The 15673-nt window shown below is 37.8% G+C and overlaps 1 protein-coding gene across 7 annotated transcripts in view; it reads right to left on the reverse strand.

The window, feature by feature from the left end:
- The window catches only part of CTNND2 (catenin delta 2), a 662788-nt gene that overhangs the window by 89810 nt on the left and 557305 nt on the right, over positions 1–15673 (reverse strand). For all 7 annotated transcript variants that reach the window (XM_054059035.1, XM_054059034.1, XM_054059037.1 and 4 more), the window contains 3 exons: positions 13129–13246; positions 10196–10381; positions 333–506 (listed from right to left, as the gene is read on the reverse strand). In XM_054059035.1, the coding sequence (XP_053915010.1) occupies positions 333–506; positions 10196–10381; positions 13129–13246 (478 nt within the window). The remainder of the gene's footprint in view (positions 1–332; positions 507–10195; positions 10382–13128; positions 13247–15673) is intronic.

Consider the following 15673-nt stretch of genomic DNA (forward strand, 5'->3'; position numbering starts at 1 on the left):
ATAGTTTTGGCTCATTTTTCATGGCTCTGTCACCCAGATTCATAAACAAGCTGCTTCTCCTCACTTGGATACTGGTTTTCACTGGCAGTTTATCATACTACCAATGTGATTTTCACTACTGTATGCTGACTTTTGCTATGATATGACTACCTGTATCAATTCCGAGGACTTAAAATACTATCTCAAATTTGACTGCAGATAGTTCTGTGTAAACAGAAGGTTATTTCACTACCAGGAGCATTCAGATACCTCCACATCACCAATTTTCTGTTATCTGTAGGGTTTTTTCTGAACTGTAAAAAAAAAAATTCTTATCAGGTTAATATTCCTACCTTCCAACTCCCAGCAGCCAAGTTCTGCAGTGCCCCTGCTGCCCCCTCCAGCGTGTCTGGATTTGAGCACTCAGAAAGAAGTGTGAGGTAGGGTTTGACTATTGAAGGGTGCCACAGCATCTGGATTCCTTTGGGTGGTTCTGCACAGTCTGGGAGAGGTCCTACACCATCCCACTGTTGGAAAGCACAAATCAGATTGTCAGCAAGGACCAACAAAATACTTGAGAAATGCCCCAGTTCGAGCTATAAGATCTATCTGTGTGAGCATGAGGGCATCTGCCCTCAAGAAGCCGTTTACAGTTTTAGCATATCACATGATTCTTCACAGAGAAACCAAATTTCCTACTCAACATTCCTCACAGAAGAGCTACAAAACTGGCAAAAGTCACAGTGTTTTAGCTAGCTGACATAACAGAACCACATTTCACTGCATTTATTTTTTATGATGGGAACAGAAGCCCAGTGAATGTGAATGTATCTCAACAGGCAAATCTAGAACTTGCACGGAAAGAAGAGATTTTCCTTTTTCACATCCTGCTCAGTTCTCCACATTCCCTCTCTTCTCATGAGAGAAAAAAAAGACAAAACACTACTGTGGAAAACAAAATAACTAAAGGCCATGAGGCCTCCCATCCTCTGAAAGTCCCAAGTGTGAAAAGTCTTCCTCAACTGCACAACTTCTTTTGCCTTCTCACGTTGTGAGTGCATAAGGGATTAGCCATACAGCCAGTCGTATGCTGAGACTCTGACGTAGTCGGTAGAACCACTTTGCACAAACCAGTCTCTTCCTCTAATCACATATAGAGTTTTGCCACGAAAATAACTTGTCTGATATCCCAAATAGGCAATATTAAAACCTGGACATCAAGTAGATTATTGCACAAAACTCACTTTTACCAGGAAGAGAAAATTTACTCCAGCAGAAGAGTGATTCACTCCTCCTGTGGAATACAGAATACTTGTACATAAGCATCAAACCTCTTAAAAGAAGGAAAGAAGGAAATTCAAGGACTTATTTTTGCTTCTTTAAACAAAAGTAAGAAACGGAATGCACCTTTAATGAAATTTCAAATGTGATTTCTATCTATATATGTAATGTATATTTTGCTTTGCTTTGTACAGATAAAGGGATTTAGGAAACGCATAGCATTAATACCACTGTTAGGAACAAGCCTTAGCTGTTTAATAAAATCCCTCTTCTAACACCTCTGACATGTTCAGATTGCACAATATGATACTAAGTAAACCTTTTAATGCCATGGGTTAGAGTTTACTGTGATTATGTAGATAAAATACGTGTATCATAGCATTGAACATTCACTACACAAACAAAGATAGCACAAGCCAATTTAATTCCTTTCTTAGATCTGCAACAGTTAATTTAATTAGTTACACCACAATACTTACACTGGGAAAGATCTAGAATCTATTGTTTTCAGGAAGTATCAATCGTTTATTTAAGCTGACTTTAAAAATCAACATACAGTTTAAGGGATAATTAATCAAGTCTTATCTAATAATAACTAACACAACTTAATTTTAACAAGGTTTTGTAGATTACTACCATACAGAATGCAAACCGCTCTTTTTTTCCTAAATTAAAACAGAACTCCAAAGTGGAAAGCTTGTGGGGCCATTTAATACACATGAGCTGTTAGTGAAAAACAGGAACCTGCTCAAATATGAAATTCACTGTGCTGTACAAAAGTTACCACAGTTTACAAGAACTGGCACAGCATTACCCAGTGTTGGTTGAAAAACTATGGGATAATTGCTTTCAGAAGAAACTATCCCTTTAAATGACACTATTACAGGGTTGTACCTTTGAATTTCTGCCTTTAAACCAACAAGTTGATTTCAATGCATGTAACTCAGTTCTCCTTTTTTCTCCATACAAATCACCATCCTTGCCAGAAATTACTTCCTGTCAGCTCATAAAGAATACATTTAAACCAGCTTCTTATTTATCTCTCAGAATTCCATCATCTGCACTTTCAGAATTCTTTGGAAAACAAATGAGAAACATATCTTACAGGTCAAATCTGACCTCACACCAGATTTGGACTTTGTACTTAAATATTAATTCCACTAACAAACAACTTGTGATGTCCAAGATCTTCATCCATGTCATTTCGCTTTTGCGTGAATTATGGATGCGTTAGACAACTGAAGAGTGTTTGCACAATGTATTTAATATACTATTTCAGGGGTAAAGTACATATAATCTAGAAAATATATCAGATCTACCCAATTCACTTTTGGGCATATGTGGGGATAAAATGATCTTTAAGCTCAAGTATCTACAGTTTTATAAACCCAAAGACTACTGAAAATCAGCTGATATAAATAAAGCAGTATGTGTTCATGCTGTGCTGGTACATATAAAGCACTAGAAGTGATACTCGCAGATAAATGAATATTTAATGTGGTTTTGTCATTCTTCCCAGTAATGAGAAAACATTTAAAAAAAAATGTGAGACAAATCACTGCATTTCCATGCCCTTCTTGTGACTTATTTTTAGCATGACTGCCTTAATTTATGACCAGCTGTAGGGGAAGACCTTTTTCTCAAGACACTGTTATGCCTCAGGGTCCTTTTAAGAGTGATGGAAGTCTCCGGTAGTGCATGCATGGGTGCAGTGAAGGTCCAGTAAATCCAGTGACATTGGATAATGTCCTGTATCATTCTTCACACGTGGTGTGTTTGCCAATAGCAGATGAGCGGTATGCACAGCGAAGGTGTCGCTGCCAGCCATGCATGACACACCATAGTAGCCTCTTCAAGGTTCTGTGATAAAGGGTGACAGAACTGTAGCTGCTTTATAGGAGGAGAGGGCACAAGCTACTATGACCTGTCACATGCTCCTTGCCTCCATGTTTCAGCTCCTCTCTGCTCCTGCATCTGTGATCTCAGTTAACCCTTCACTGAAAGGCTTCTGGCACCTTCTGCATAGCTGAGACCAGTGCCTGCAGCTGTACAGCCCAGCTGATGCAGGGCACGCAGGGCTCATCGAGATCAGAAAAGAAGCTAAGCAAAAGTGATTTTTCTGATCTTCACCAATTTAATTAGTACTTCATAAACATAAACATCAATTGCTGAATGAAAAAAATATCTTCCCCAAAATGATACTACAGTCTATTTTCTCAAACGGCGGCTAAGGCATGGCAGAAATTGCTTTATGGTTCACATTGCTCAATATTAATGAGCCAAGGCAGTGTGCTAAACAACACTACCCAGCGAATTACTGGAAGAGTTACTGTATTGTTGCAGACTACCAGCAATGATCAGTAGGGTCTATGTCAGATAGGCTGTGGATGTAGTAGGAGTCTCTGAAAAACAAAACAACTGCATGCAATTACTCTTCCTAGCTTATGCTAAGGAGGAAAAAAAAGTCATAAACAAATATTCCTTCCAGGCTTCCCTCCTTCAGCTGAAATTACCCACATATATATTGTGAGTGAAGCTGACAAACTGTTTGTTACGTGGGTGAGATACAAATCTCTAATTTCCTGAAACTGGTGCAAAGACAGAATGAAAGTCAAGCAGAATCAAAATCCAAATCCAGAGATCTTCAAGAACAGCAGACTTGTGAGAATAAGAGTACTTTTAATAAAGTTTTCCAAAATTGCAATAGAACTTCGAAGAGAGAAAAAGATCACTCATCAAGATGTTCCCCCCGTGCCACATAACACATTTGTTCTCATTTTAATGAAAGCAAATTCGTGTTTATAGTCTATCGTACTGAATATCAGGAAAGGCTTCAACTCAGTGAGACAAGTGCATTCTTCATATTTTAGGTCTTGTACTAAAACCCTCAAGTTAGTGGAGTTTGTTACTAAGGAGTAGCACGTGACGATAGGTTTTCCTGTGATAACAAAACAACAGTGTTGTATTTCCATTTATTAAATATATATATTTTCCTTCCCACCAGTCTGTGGAAAATACCACTGCTAACAAAAGAAAATCTAGGACAAAAAAAGCCTCCAACAAAACCCAGCAATGCCCACAACCATCTCTCTCCAGTGATCCCAGACATTTGAGATAGCCTGATAATGCTGTAGCTACTCCCTTTTAACAGCAGTGATAAAATTTATATCAGCAACTGAACAGCGCTCCACAGAACCATTATATATTGCATTCTTAAAATAATTGTCAACGCCTTTATTAAACTTCTTTATATTAATACTCTTAGCTAAGAAAAATAATTTTATTTGATTTGTGGATTTTGTCTGCTTAAAATCAGACTCCTCCCAAGAAAAACAGGATGGAGTTCAATCCAGGGACAACAATCTTGAACATCTCACTGCATCTCCTTCTCCTCTCCACAGGGAGCTGAAGCTAATGGGCTCTGCCCTGTGTTCCACAATCTGATAAACACAAATTTTATTTAATACCCCTACAGTTTTGACTTTGAAAACAACTTGGTCATACATGATACCAAGAGATTCCCAGGGCATATGAGGTGTTTCTGTGTAAGCAAGCAAGAACTTAGAAATGGTTGCTAAGAAGCTCCATCGGGAGCTGCTCAAGACAGTAGATGTCTTGCTAGTAAACACGTGGCATAACCACCTTGTGGAAGACAAGGAAGCAACAAGTGGAAATAATATCCTTCCTGGGCAGAACATAGTGGCAATAGTCTTTCACCCTAATTTCAGTTTAAATTATTAGCTAACAGCAGGAGCCACCGTCATATCTGTTTCTGTGCTTATTAACCTGGTGTGGCTTAGTAGAGTATTGGTATATACATGGTAAAATACCAGTTCCATCACATGAAAAGACATATCTGACAGCTTTATTTTTTATTCTTTTTGAAATATTATTTCCTTAAATCTGCTATTTTACCTGGACAGAAGAATTTACAGCCCATTTAGCAAGCATACTAAAGAGGTGTGCCAGTCAATTCATAACGATATATAACTTGAAATGTTGCTTTTATACCTTAAGGCTCTTGACAGAAGGTGAAAGAGAAGGTCAGGCTCATTTCAAAAGTGTCACTTCCAATCAAAAATCAGTTTTTGGGCTAGATTCTAGGTTGACAAGAATGATCACAGATGAGGAACTCGAGAGGAGCATGAAGCCAAGAAGCCAGCCTGTTTCTTCTTAGCAGAGGAAAAGAAATGAAATAGTGCCACGTGTATATATGGGCTGCATAACAAGAAATAAAATAAGGATTAATCAGAACTCCCTGGGTCTTTTACTGAAATTGGTCCATACACCTTATTTTCCCTCACTGCTTTTTCTCACAATCCATGTTTCTCGTACAGCTCAAAGAACAAACCTGTTGGCGGCAGCAAGCATACTAATACCAGTGACAAAATATTCAGCAGTGGAAAAATTAGTTTCCATCTGAAGAGTGACATGACATAAGGTCAGAGATGAAGGACTCTACAGCTGGAGAGAGTAACAGCTGATCATAGGTAAGCAGCAGAGAGAATATAATGAACAACGGTGACAAAAGGAATTACAGTGCTTGAGGTTTGAGACAGCAATAAAGTCAGGTGAGTTTTACTTATTTTTCCTCAGGCCTTTATAAGTTTTGCTTTCTGTTTTTCCACAGACAATACCGACGCTATAAGTGGCTTTATTGCAAATCTTTAGAAGGTTTGGATCTCTTTGGGCATTAAACTTGCGTGACACAGCATATGCCTCAGGAATCTGTCTGACCTCTTGTACACTGCTGCAGAGAGGAATGATTGTGGGCTCTTTTAACACCACCCACCTTTATTCTGAAATGAGGAGAACACTTGTTTCCTGTGATCCTAAGGGAACTTATAAAGTTAAGCGATCTGGAAGGTGTCATTAGACAACTATGACCTGAATAAAGAAATATCTCTTATTCGGTTTTAAGATACAGAGAAGTTGCCATTGGTATAGACAACTGATGCAATTAATGAAAAATATATTCCAGTTTGTTCTTGAAAGGCCTTTCAAAGAAAACCACATTTTACATTACCACTCAGTTCTGTTCTTGCCCTGAAGTAACTTATATATGACTACAACTGAAATATAACCTAGAAGAACAGGGATAATTGTTTCATGAACCATAAAACAAATAAACTAACTTCTGCTTTCTTTACAGAACAAAATAATGAAAAAGTGACTTTAATGTTACAGGTTTCTCCTGTTTTATGGTTTAAGAAACAAACATCTTAGCAAGGTATGGGATTATTCTTTTTTTAAGTATAGAAAACCGTGTCTTCATCCACATCTGCTGTCTAAAATGATACAGCTGGTATAATTGCCCAATTACAGTAGTTGTGCTACTAGTAGCTTTTAGATAAGTTGAACACTTCTACTTAAAAATTGAAGACCACTGCATAAATGCCCACATCTGTCACTTCAGGAGGAGTTCAAGAAAATACACACTTGAGAAACCAAGTGAAGAACTGAAGAAGTACACTGTAAAAGTTTTTATCATACACTGAACCCCATACACTGCCAAAAAGAACAATCCCTATACCCACAACACTTTTTCCAGGGACATAAAATGTAGCAGGCTACAGAACTGGAAATTACTTCCCTGTACTGAGTTGTCACAACTCTTAGAGATGTGTCTGTGCTTTGTCTGACATGAGAGGCAAACCCCTCAAGTATTAAAGGAATCTCACAGGTAAATGACTGGAGTTTTTACACTGTCTGAATTCCACTTTGTGTATGTGTAAGTGACAATAATAATAAGCCCCAAAAAAGATTTGATTTTACACTTGTGAAGAAATTTTGCTACAGGTAATTAGGTTTGTATTGCCTAGTGTGAACAATTATTAAAAGTAGCCTGAAGCTCAATGCCATCTCCTTAAGGGGCACGTACTTTTATAACTTTCTCATCTTACGTTTCTTTGAGGTTTCTTTCCACAGGTTCTGAATCCATGTCAGTTTGCAACGCTTTAGTGCTTCAGATGTTGTAAATCATTGTATCCTATAAAGATGCCATTAAGTACACCTTCATTATTTACATGTAAAACACTGTCCATCATGAGTGTGATCTTTAGATCTATACTATAAGATACTTCAGAGCAGGAAAGCTTTCCTGCTGAGGCACTTAAAGGAACAAGCATTCAAAAAATATCATCCCCAGGAAAGCATGAGACCTGTTCTAAGGTACAGAACAAGCAGCAGGCAAGAGCTTAAGCACTGCAATTGAAAAGAGATTATGAAAGACATTACCTGGAAAATTTAAAAGTCTTGCAGAAAAATGATGAGATTACTGTACGAGAATATGGACATGTTCAATACTCGGGCAGCAGTCAGCACATAGGGAGACAATATATGGTTGGAAGGGCATGTAAAAATGTTCTCCTCCAGGAAGTGTTGATAAGCTTAATTTAGATGGGTAAAATCTGACTAACCTGAAGAACACAAGACGATGTTGTCAGACACTCTTGCCTGGAAGAAAACAATCCCAACAAAACATCTAAGAAAACTAATTTTTCTTGATAGACATAGACACAGCGGTGAGAGTATTCCTGATTGTGACATAGTCTAGAAGAAGAAAGGTTTTCCAGTTACTCCAAGTTTTCAGTAGTATGAATCTACTGGAGTCCCCCAAAACAGCAAAAAAATGACAGAGCAAAAGAAGCAGAAAGAACTTTTTTTTTTACATAATTGGACTGTGTGGTTTCCAGAAAGAAAAGACAATTGAATATAATTGTGTACCTATTTTCACAAAAATAAATGGACAAAAAATTACCTTTCACTTTACCCCAGTCTGAGTTGGGGGTCAGGCCCTATGCTATGAATACAAAGGTACAGATACATAAGAAACCTTCTGATTTTCTTTTCCACTTATGACAATAATGTGGGAGAGCTATTTCTGGCACGATAACCTAGCTGATAGACCTCAGACACATTTGGTTTTAGTGGCACTCTGGTTAACTTGACAACATACTTTAAGATGTTTGATGTAGTCGACAACAGCCAGGGATCATGGGGTGAGAATAACACACTCTGCAGAAGGCTCACAAGGCTCCCTGAGATTTCTGATGAATAATAACCACAGGTGAGAACTGGTAGGTGGCAAGATGGGTAGACTGTCCAGATTTAAAGGAAATTAAATGAAATAAGAAAAATAATTAGAAAAATATTTCTAATATTTGTAAGGCAAAGGGGTCCTGTACACCATAAAATTATTTCTGGATAGAATAAATTTATTTCCTTGCCGCAGAAAAAAACTAGTGAACATAAATCTGAAAATATGTGCATAGTTTTACTTTTCTCTGGATTTAAAAATTTATATTAAACCATTCCACTAAACAAACACAAGTAGATCTGAAGAGACCTTTACCATGCTGCATGCTGAAAATGAGCGCTCACAGAAACAGACAAAGGACACCTAAGAGCAGGCAGGAACACGTACATTGTAAAGAAAATCAGCCAAAAAGATATTAGTTCTTTGGCCTGGAGAAGAAGAAAGATCTTCTATAGAGAATCTTTAATGTACAGAGAAACCTGACAGGAACATTGAAACAGTCAGTGGTACAGAATTAAAGTATAAACCCAAGATCCAGAAACTGCAGAAGGAATATAAGAGTTTAAAACGACTTTCTACAATGTGTGCATGCACACATGCATGCATGTTGATAAACAGAGCACCAAAAGAGAAAGGTGAGCTGCAGTATGACCCATTCATATCCAGACATGCTATTTTAGTTTCTGCACCTTGAATAACTGCAGGCATTAATTGTGTGGGAACTGTTAATTAAGGAAGAGGGATGATGACTGCTTTATGGGTAAAATTACTTTGCTTTGGCGCTTTTTATCTTCCACGTAGCCTAATACATAAATCACAACAAAAGGCAATAATAAATCCAAGTTATCTGATGACTGCAGTGTCGTCACAATAGGTGAAATAAAACTCCTACTAGTCATGAGTGCTGTGTTTTTCAGCACCTGAATCTAAGCTTGTTAATGTTTCTATAACTTTTCCACATTACCAAAATTTACCTTTATGAACTCAAGAATATTTTCAGTACTGGTTTACTACATTTATTCAAATACTCTGTGCGCCTAATTGCTTACTCAAACAAATATTTTCTTTGAGCAACCTGAAACAGAAATAAATGGCAGTGGAAAAGACTAAGTCCAGGAAGACATGGAAAACTACTTCCTGCCAGCACAGTTCATAAATCAGTAGCCATTCTCATTGCTAATTAGTATCTATACTGATACAACCACATCTTTCTCTGTAATATCATTGACAGCATTCCCCAGATTTTAAGTTGTTAATGGGAAAAAAAGGAGATAAATACACATTGAAAGACAACCCACTTGAAATAAAAACCCGCAGCACCTCAAATAACTTCAGGAAACTATCACTTCTCAATCTTTGTCTGGTAACAACATTAAATGTAACAAAATATACATATTTTATCCGTCACTCATATTGCTTGATTCAGTCCCGTACAGTGTTCTTTTAAGATGTAAAGTCAAAGACTAACTTTGAAGCAAAGAAGTATACAAATTTAAGTCTACTTGCTTGCATCAAAGCCTCTCTACACATATACGGCTGTGTTGAAGTACAGTGTCAAGTATATGCAGATTAAACCTGAATATTAAGACTTACACTTTTCATTACAAATAGCTTCCTTTAGTAGACTGAGCATTTTACAGTATTTATGACATTCACCGCGTACCCATGACTACAGTTTTCCAGGTGTCATTACATAATATGCACCGTTCTCAAGCAAATACATTTAATTACTACAGAGCCATACTCGGCTTTAAGCTCTCAGCTAATTAGCAAAGGCAACAGTTTTGTATATTATGCATCATGTACTTAATTTCTAATACAGTGAATTCATTATTTATAAGTTAAATGATGGGCACTTCAACAACTCACAGTGCAGCTGCAAGTAATGTTCATTACCTGATCTTGTGATTTCTTTTTCTTCTTCTTCTTCCCCCAGCACCCTGAACTCTCTGCATCTTTCCCATTGGCATCACCACAGAGTAATCCATCAAGTTCATCTGTTCCCATCTGCTGTCCCTGAGATGTTTCAGCAGCTAGCCTGTATGAGAGGTTCCTCAAAATGCACACACAGTTTTCAACGGTCTGAGAAGTGTGACAAAAAATACACAGAAAACAACACAACAAAAAAGTCAAAATCCTTTATTTGCTCACTCTATATAGAAAGCAGAAGAAACATCATTGATCTTTGCACACACATCTTCCCAGCACAACTCTTACCTCCTCATTTCTGAGTGCTCCCCAAGTAAAAACACCTTAAGAAATTTAGGAATTTTTATGGAAAGTAATCAGTAGTCTGGACAATATTTTTCTGGGTGTGTTTTAATTGTCATTCTGAATTTCACACTGGAGCCCCATGTGAAACAGAAGGCAAGTTAAAAAGCAATCAAAAGAACCTGAATACACACGGAATGGCAGCAAACTCCCATCTTGGTGAATAGAAAACGCTATAAACAGAAAAACTGCAATAGGTTCCGCATTTGTTTTCTTTTCTTAAACCAGAAATCACCTCTTTTTCTGGCATAAATTCTGTAAATTATCAGAAAAATAGGATCCAAGTTCTATTTCACAAGTACTTGCAGCATGAACAGATGATTTTTCTTGAGCCCCAGGAGTAAGACTAGAAATTTCAAAGTCTTGCTGCTTTTACTGCTTCTAGCCAGGCTGCCAATACCTTGTGGGTAGCCTTTCTCTTTCATTGATTTGTCCCCCAAATAGGTTGTGCCTTCTGTAGATGATGCTGGCAGGAATCCAGAAATGGAGCAAGACCCAATGGAGGAGAATTCACTGATTATTCAACATAATTTCTGTAAGTCTAAAATAAGCTCATTTTAGACTGACTTGAATGGTTCAATTTGGTATAACCATCCCTAATAAGAAGGATATAAGTTTAATTTTCTGGAGTACAGTTTAAAAAAAACAGTCTGTATCTACATTTATGCTCCATGGAAAAGCTACCGTCACTTCATTCCAGGTCTGTTGCTTCATTAACCCAGGGCAGAATGGCTGTGAGGCTTTCGGCTCTGTCTTACTCTACCATATTCACCAGTGAGGCAAACAGATGGGGCTTCATTTACTTTCAAATACTGTATGAGCTTATGCCAGGTATGCATTTGGCATACATTTTTTGTGACGGCATTAAGTTACAGAGATGATATTAAAGTCAGACCCATCTACACAGGAATATTTATTTATTTACTTTTTAATGTAGACAAAATTCCACATGACACTTGTACTAATTTGAAATCTCCAGCCAAATATGTAAACATCTGTAGAAATATATGTGTGTCCTGAAAGTGCTCTTAGTGAACATTTCATACCTGAAGGCTTTGCAGACCACATAGTGACCATGACTTTTTTAACAAGTTGGCTCTTTTACTTTTCTTTAACATTTCCATATGTGTATTTTATTCACTAGTGCTAATATTTATTTCTGCACAGCCACAGCATGCTAAAATTGAAGCTTTGTGGTTGTTGAATACGGTTCTAAATTTTAAGACTTCCTTTCACAAACAATAGCTCTCACACTTAGAATTATTATTAAGTCATAAACAAATAAGTTAAGCCCACCATGAGGACAATACTACCTCAAACTAGAAACTGATAAGCAAACTTCCAAGGCTCAAATGGAACCAACACCTTCTTCACTAAGGTGAACTCCTACAAGCCAAGAAAGCTGGTTCTGGCCAGGTAGCTGGACAGATTTCACTCCTTCTTGACTTGTAGCTTTGAGCTTTCAAGGGTCCTCGTATTCCTTACTCCTTTTTCAGTTTCATCATAAGAGGACTAAATATGAGCACAGTAATCCTTCTACCTTAATAGATCAAACTAAAACTATAAACAGTAACTTTGACAGGTAACCATGTCCAAGTCACTAATTTTTAACACTTTAACTTGAATTAGCATAGCTTTTTTTATTACACATCTATAAAAAAAATACTACTGCTAAGATGCTTTAAAAGCTGCTACGATTTATGCACTCTTAACTTTGCCAACATGAGGAATGACTTTTACAACAACTCCGCATGTGATTGCAAGTGCCCCATCTTCTCTCAGAGCCTGTAGGATCAGGGACACGTTTCCCAGTATTTTAGTTTTTAGTCACTAATGGCATTACAAAATAATCTAATAAGGCAATTGTCATGGCATTTGGAAAACAACATTTACAACTTTAAAATAAAGTTCCATTTTTTTATTATAATAGCATCATTTTTGAAATGAGATTAAGAAATTATTTAGTCGGTTATTTAAATATTTAATTAAAATTTTATGTTTTGTCACACAGTTAGAAACATGTTAGACAGGAGGTTAAAACTACTCAGATAGCGAGAGATAATTTTTCTCTCATTTTTTTCGTTTTCCCCTGCATATATGACTTAGCCGGCAGCTTTTCCAAGTCATACCAGCTACAAATAAGAGTATAAACAACATTCTATATTAACAAGAAGATGCAAACCAGGAGCTTACTGCACTTCTTATTCAGTCTTCTAAATAATGAACTGTGAAATCAGTTGGGTCACCTACAAAGAAACTGCCAAAAAAGCAGCAGCTGAGCTGTGAGATGGGGGGCATAAACTGACTTCTTTCCTCCTGCTTTCCTCCTCCTCCTCCATCCACCTCTCACTCTGCTGCAACAAAGCCCCTCTAACTTCAGCCTGACAGAACAGGGGAATTTGAAAGAGTCCCTAGACCAGCTCTTCCGAAGCTAATGATGCCCTTGTGTTTGGGCTGCTCTGTGGGAGGTGGCTTTCTTCTGTGACAATGTCACTTTATTGTCCTAATGTACCCTGCATACCTGGATTCTTGGTCCTGAAAATACAAAGATGACAAACCTTACTATCAATTTCACTGCTCCCCAGAGCAGACTGGATCACGTACAGCAATGCGTCCGTCAGGCCATCACACTCCCTCATTCTTCTGCGAGCCTCCTCTCCAGCAGAGCTGACATTCCTGCAAAGCAACAGCAAGGGTCAGCATCTTCCCTCCTGAAACCTTCTCACAATTAACATACAGATAAAAAAAAACTTGTTTTCTTTTCTCCTTCCATCAGTTCAGAGCTGTGAATAATGAAGACAGCCGTGAATGAGCTCAGGAAATGTAACACAGAGGGGAACAAATGGAAGTCATCAGGTTCTCCACAAGAAGGGGCTGAGAGGCCAAGCAGCATGCAACCACCTGAGCTGGGAGACTCACAGCCTACTAAAATTTGATGAAGGGATGATAATTTCTCTTTCCTTTTTTTTTTTTTTTAAAAAAGTAGGCTTTATGTTTGTGAGAAAGCATTTTTAAAATGTGAATATGTACATATAAATCAGGCTTTGAAAAATCTAGGAATTTTGCTGAAGAAATCTCCTAGGATTTGAAGAGCCTAGTAGTTAGGGCTCTCAACTTGAGAGAAAAATATTATCAAAGCATAACATAAAACACCTGTTATTACTTGCTTCTCATTCTGCATGAGTGGTTCCTTTTCTCTCTTATTTTGAGAGAACATTAATGCCTTGATCTTCTCTTTATGTAGTTACAAGTTGTTTTACATTGCAAAATTTAAAACCTCAGCTTATCATAATAACTGTGTTCCTCAGACAGGGCCAGAGGGCCTTCTGAACACATGTATAAAAACACAATTAAAACAAAATGTACTGGATAACATAATATATCATAAAGTTCAAAATATTGATATCTAAAGAAACAAATATGTATGAACGAACATCTACAAGTAGAATCTTTATTTGCTAACATCAAGCCTTCCTGAGAAAACCTGCTTTCAAATTTGCACAGTAGTTTTCATTGGGAAATGGGTGAATTAGCAGTCTCGGGAACAGTCTAAAAACTTCCTTGTGGTTCCCTTCGGTAGAGGAAGCCAACTCTCTGTTAGGCTGCTCATCTGTAGCTCCTCTCTCCCCACTCCTGAAGTTTATACAAAAGGAGAACAGAAAAGAGCACACCAGCCCTAAGTACTTAATGCCAATATACAGAAGTGGAAGTGAGGCCACTGGCCCTTGACTTGGAAGAAGGCAAGGCACTTTCTTCCTCTTAAGCTATTTGCAATTGCATTTGCATTTAAGATGGAAAAATGACAAGAATCTTGGGAAGGAGGAATGAATTTCAGATGAAGGAAGGTGAGAGGATGTAAGGATAGGATTCCTTTCAATTTTTTCTTTGCTCTATCTACTTCATCCTGTTCTGCCTCCCTATCATCTGAAAAAAAAACATTTCAATTTCCCTAAAGCACCAAAGAATTTTCCTAATCAAATAATCGTATAACCGGATGATCCCCCAGACCCCAAGTGCAGGTTCTTAATTGACACTGCTCCCTAAACGCACATGATTTTCCATCTACGCTTGCCACCCCACACAGTTCTAATTAGTTCTGCTCTCCCACACATAAGCTGCCCCAATTAATTCAATATGGTTTCCTTCACTTCTGCAGATCGTCTGAAAAAAACGTACAGCACAGGAGCACTAGAATGAATTCCTTTATCTCCCTAGCACACAAATTCACAGCTTCCATTCTCCTTGAGACCTTCCAGTTCACCCTACATTTCAGATCAGAAGCGTGCCCTTCATAGTGGCTTGCAAGCTTTGTGTGGTCTTGTTCTTGTTCTGATCCATACCTTTTCCCCTCTCTGCTGCTATAAGAGAAGCAGATGAACGATTTTCCTAATTTAATCAGGCAACGAGGATAAGGGGAATTAGTGGAATTCTTTTATCTGAAATTCTACTCCTCCACCCTCCAGAAAGAGAAGAGAGAAGTATCCAACCTCAGAATAATAACTGCACAAATTACAACACAACAGAAAGATGCTGAGGAAGTGTTTGCGGCACTCTACTTTTCCTTGTACCACTATAAAAATAAAAGCTGAAATATTACTGGATCTTTTGAAATAGAACTAGATGTACAAACATTATGCGCCCAGGCTTCTTAATTTTCTGCACTTACATATACTGAGTGGAAGCTTTCAAAATATATAGACTTAGATATTGGTAAAAAAGTGAGACACATTCTCTCTAATCTTTTCATTGAGGTGGTTTCTCCTTCTCTCTAGCAATGTACATCACCTCGATTCTCCAGAGCCTGCAGAGACTGGCAGTGTCTCAGCTCCTCTCCAAATTCACCAGAAACTCCTCCTCACCAAGACAGCAATGCAGACATTCTTATAGTCCCTGAGCTCTGAGCTGTCTGCCTCATTCATTTCCAGCCAAACAAAGAATATGAGGCCTTCATACAAAGTAACACAGGCACTCTAGGGGCACGTCTCGCAAAGACAATGCATTCCTTTGCCCTGTGTAGAAAAGCTGTCGAGTTCAGTTCTTCTGTTTATCATCCTTTCCCATTACGCTCTAGTTGCTTCTGTAATCAAGAGGCGAATACACCAA

Source organism: Cuculus canorus, chromosome 2, assembly GCF_017976375.1.
Source record: "Cuculus canorus isolate bCucCan1 chromosome 2, bCucCan1.pri, whole genome shotgun sequence".
In the NCBI taxonomy this organism is placed as follows: domain Eukaryota; kingdom Metazoa; phylum Chordata; class Aves; order Cuculiformes; family Cuculidae; genus Cuculus; species Cuculus canorus.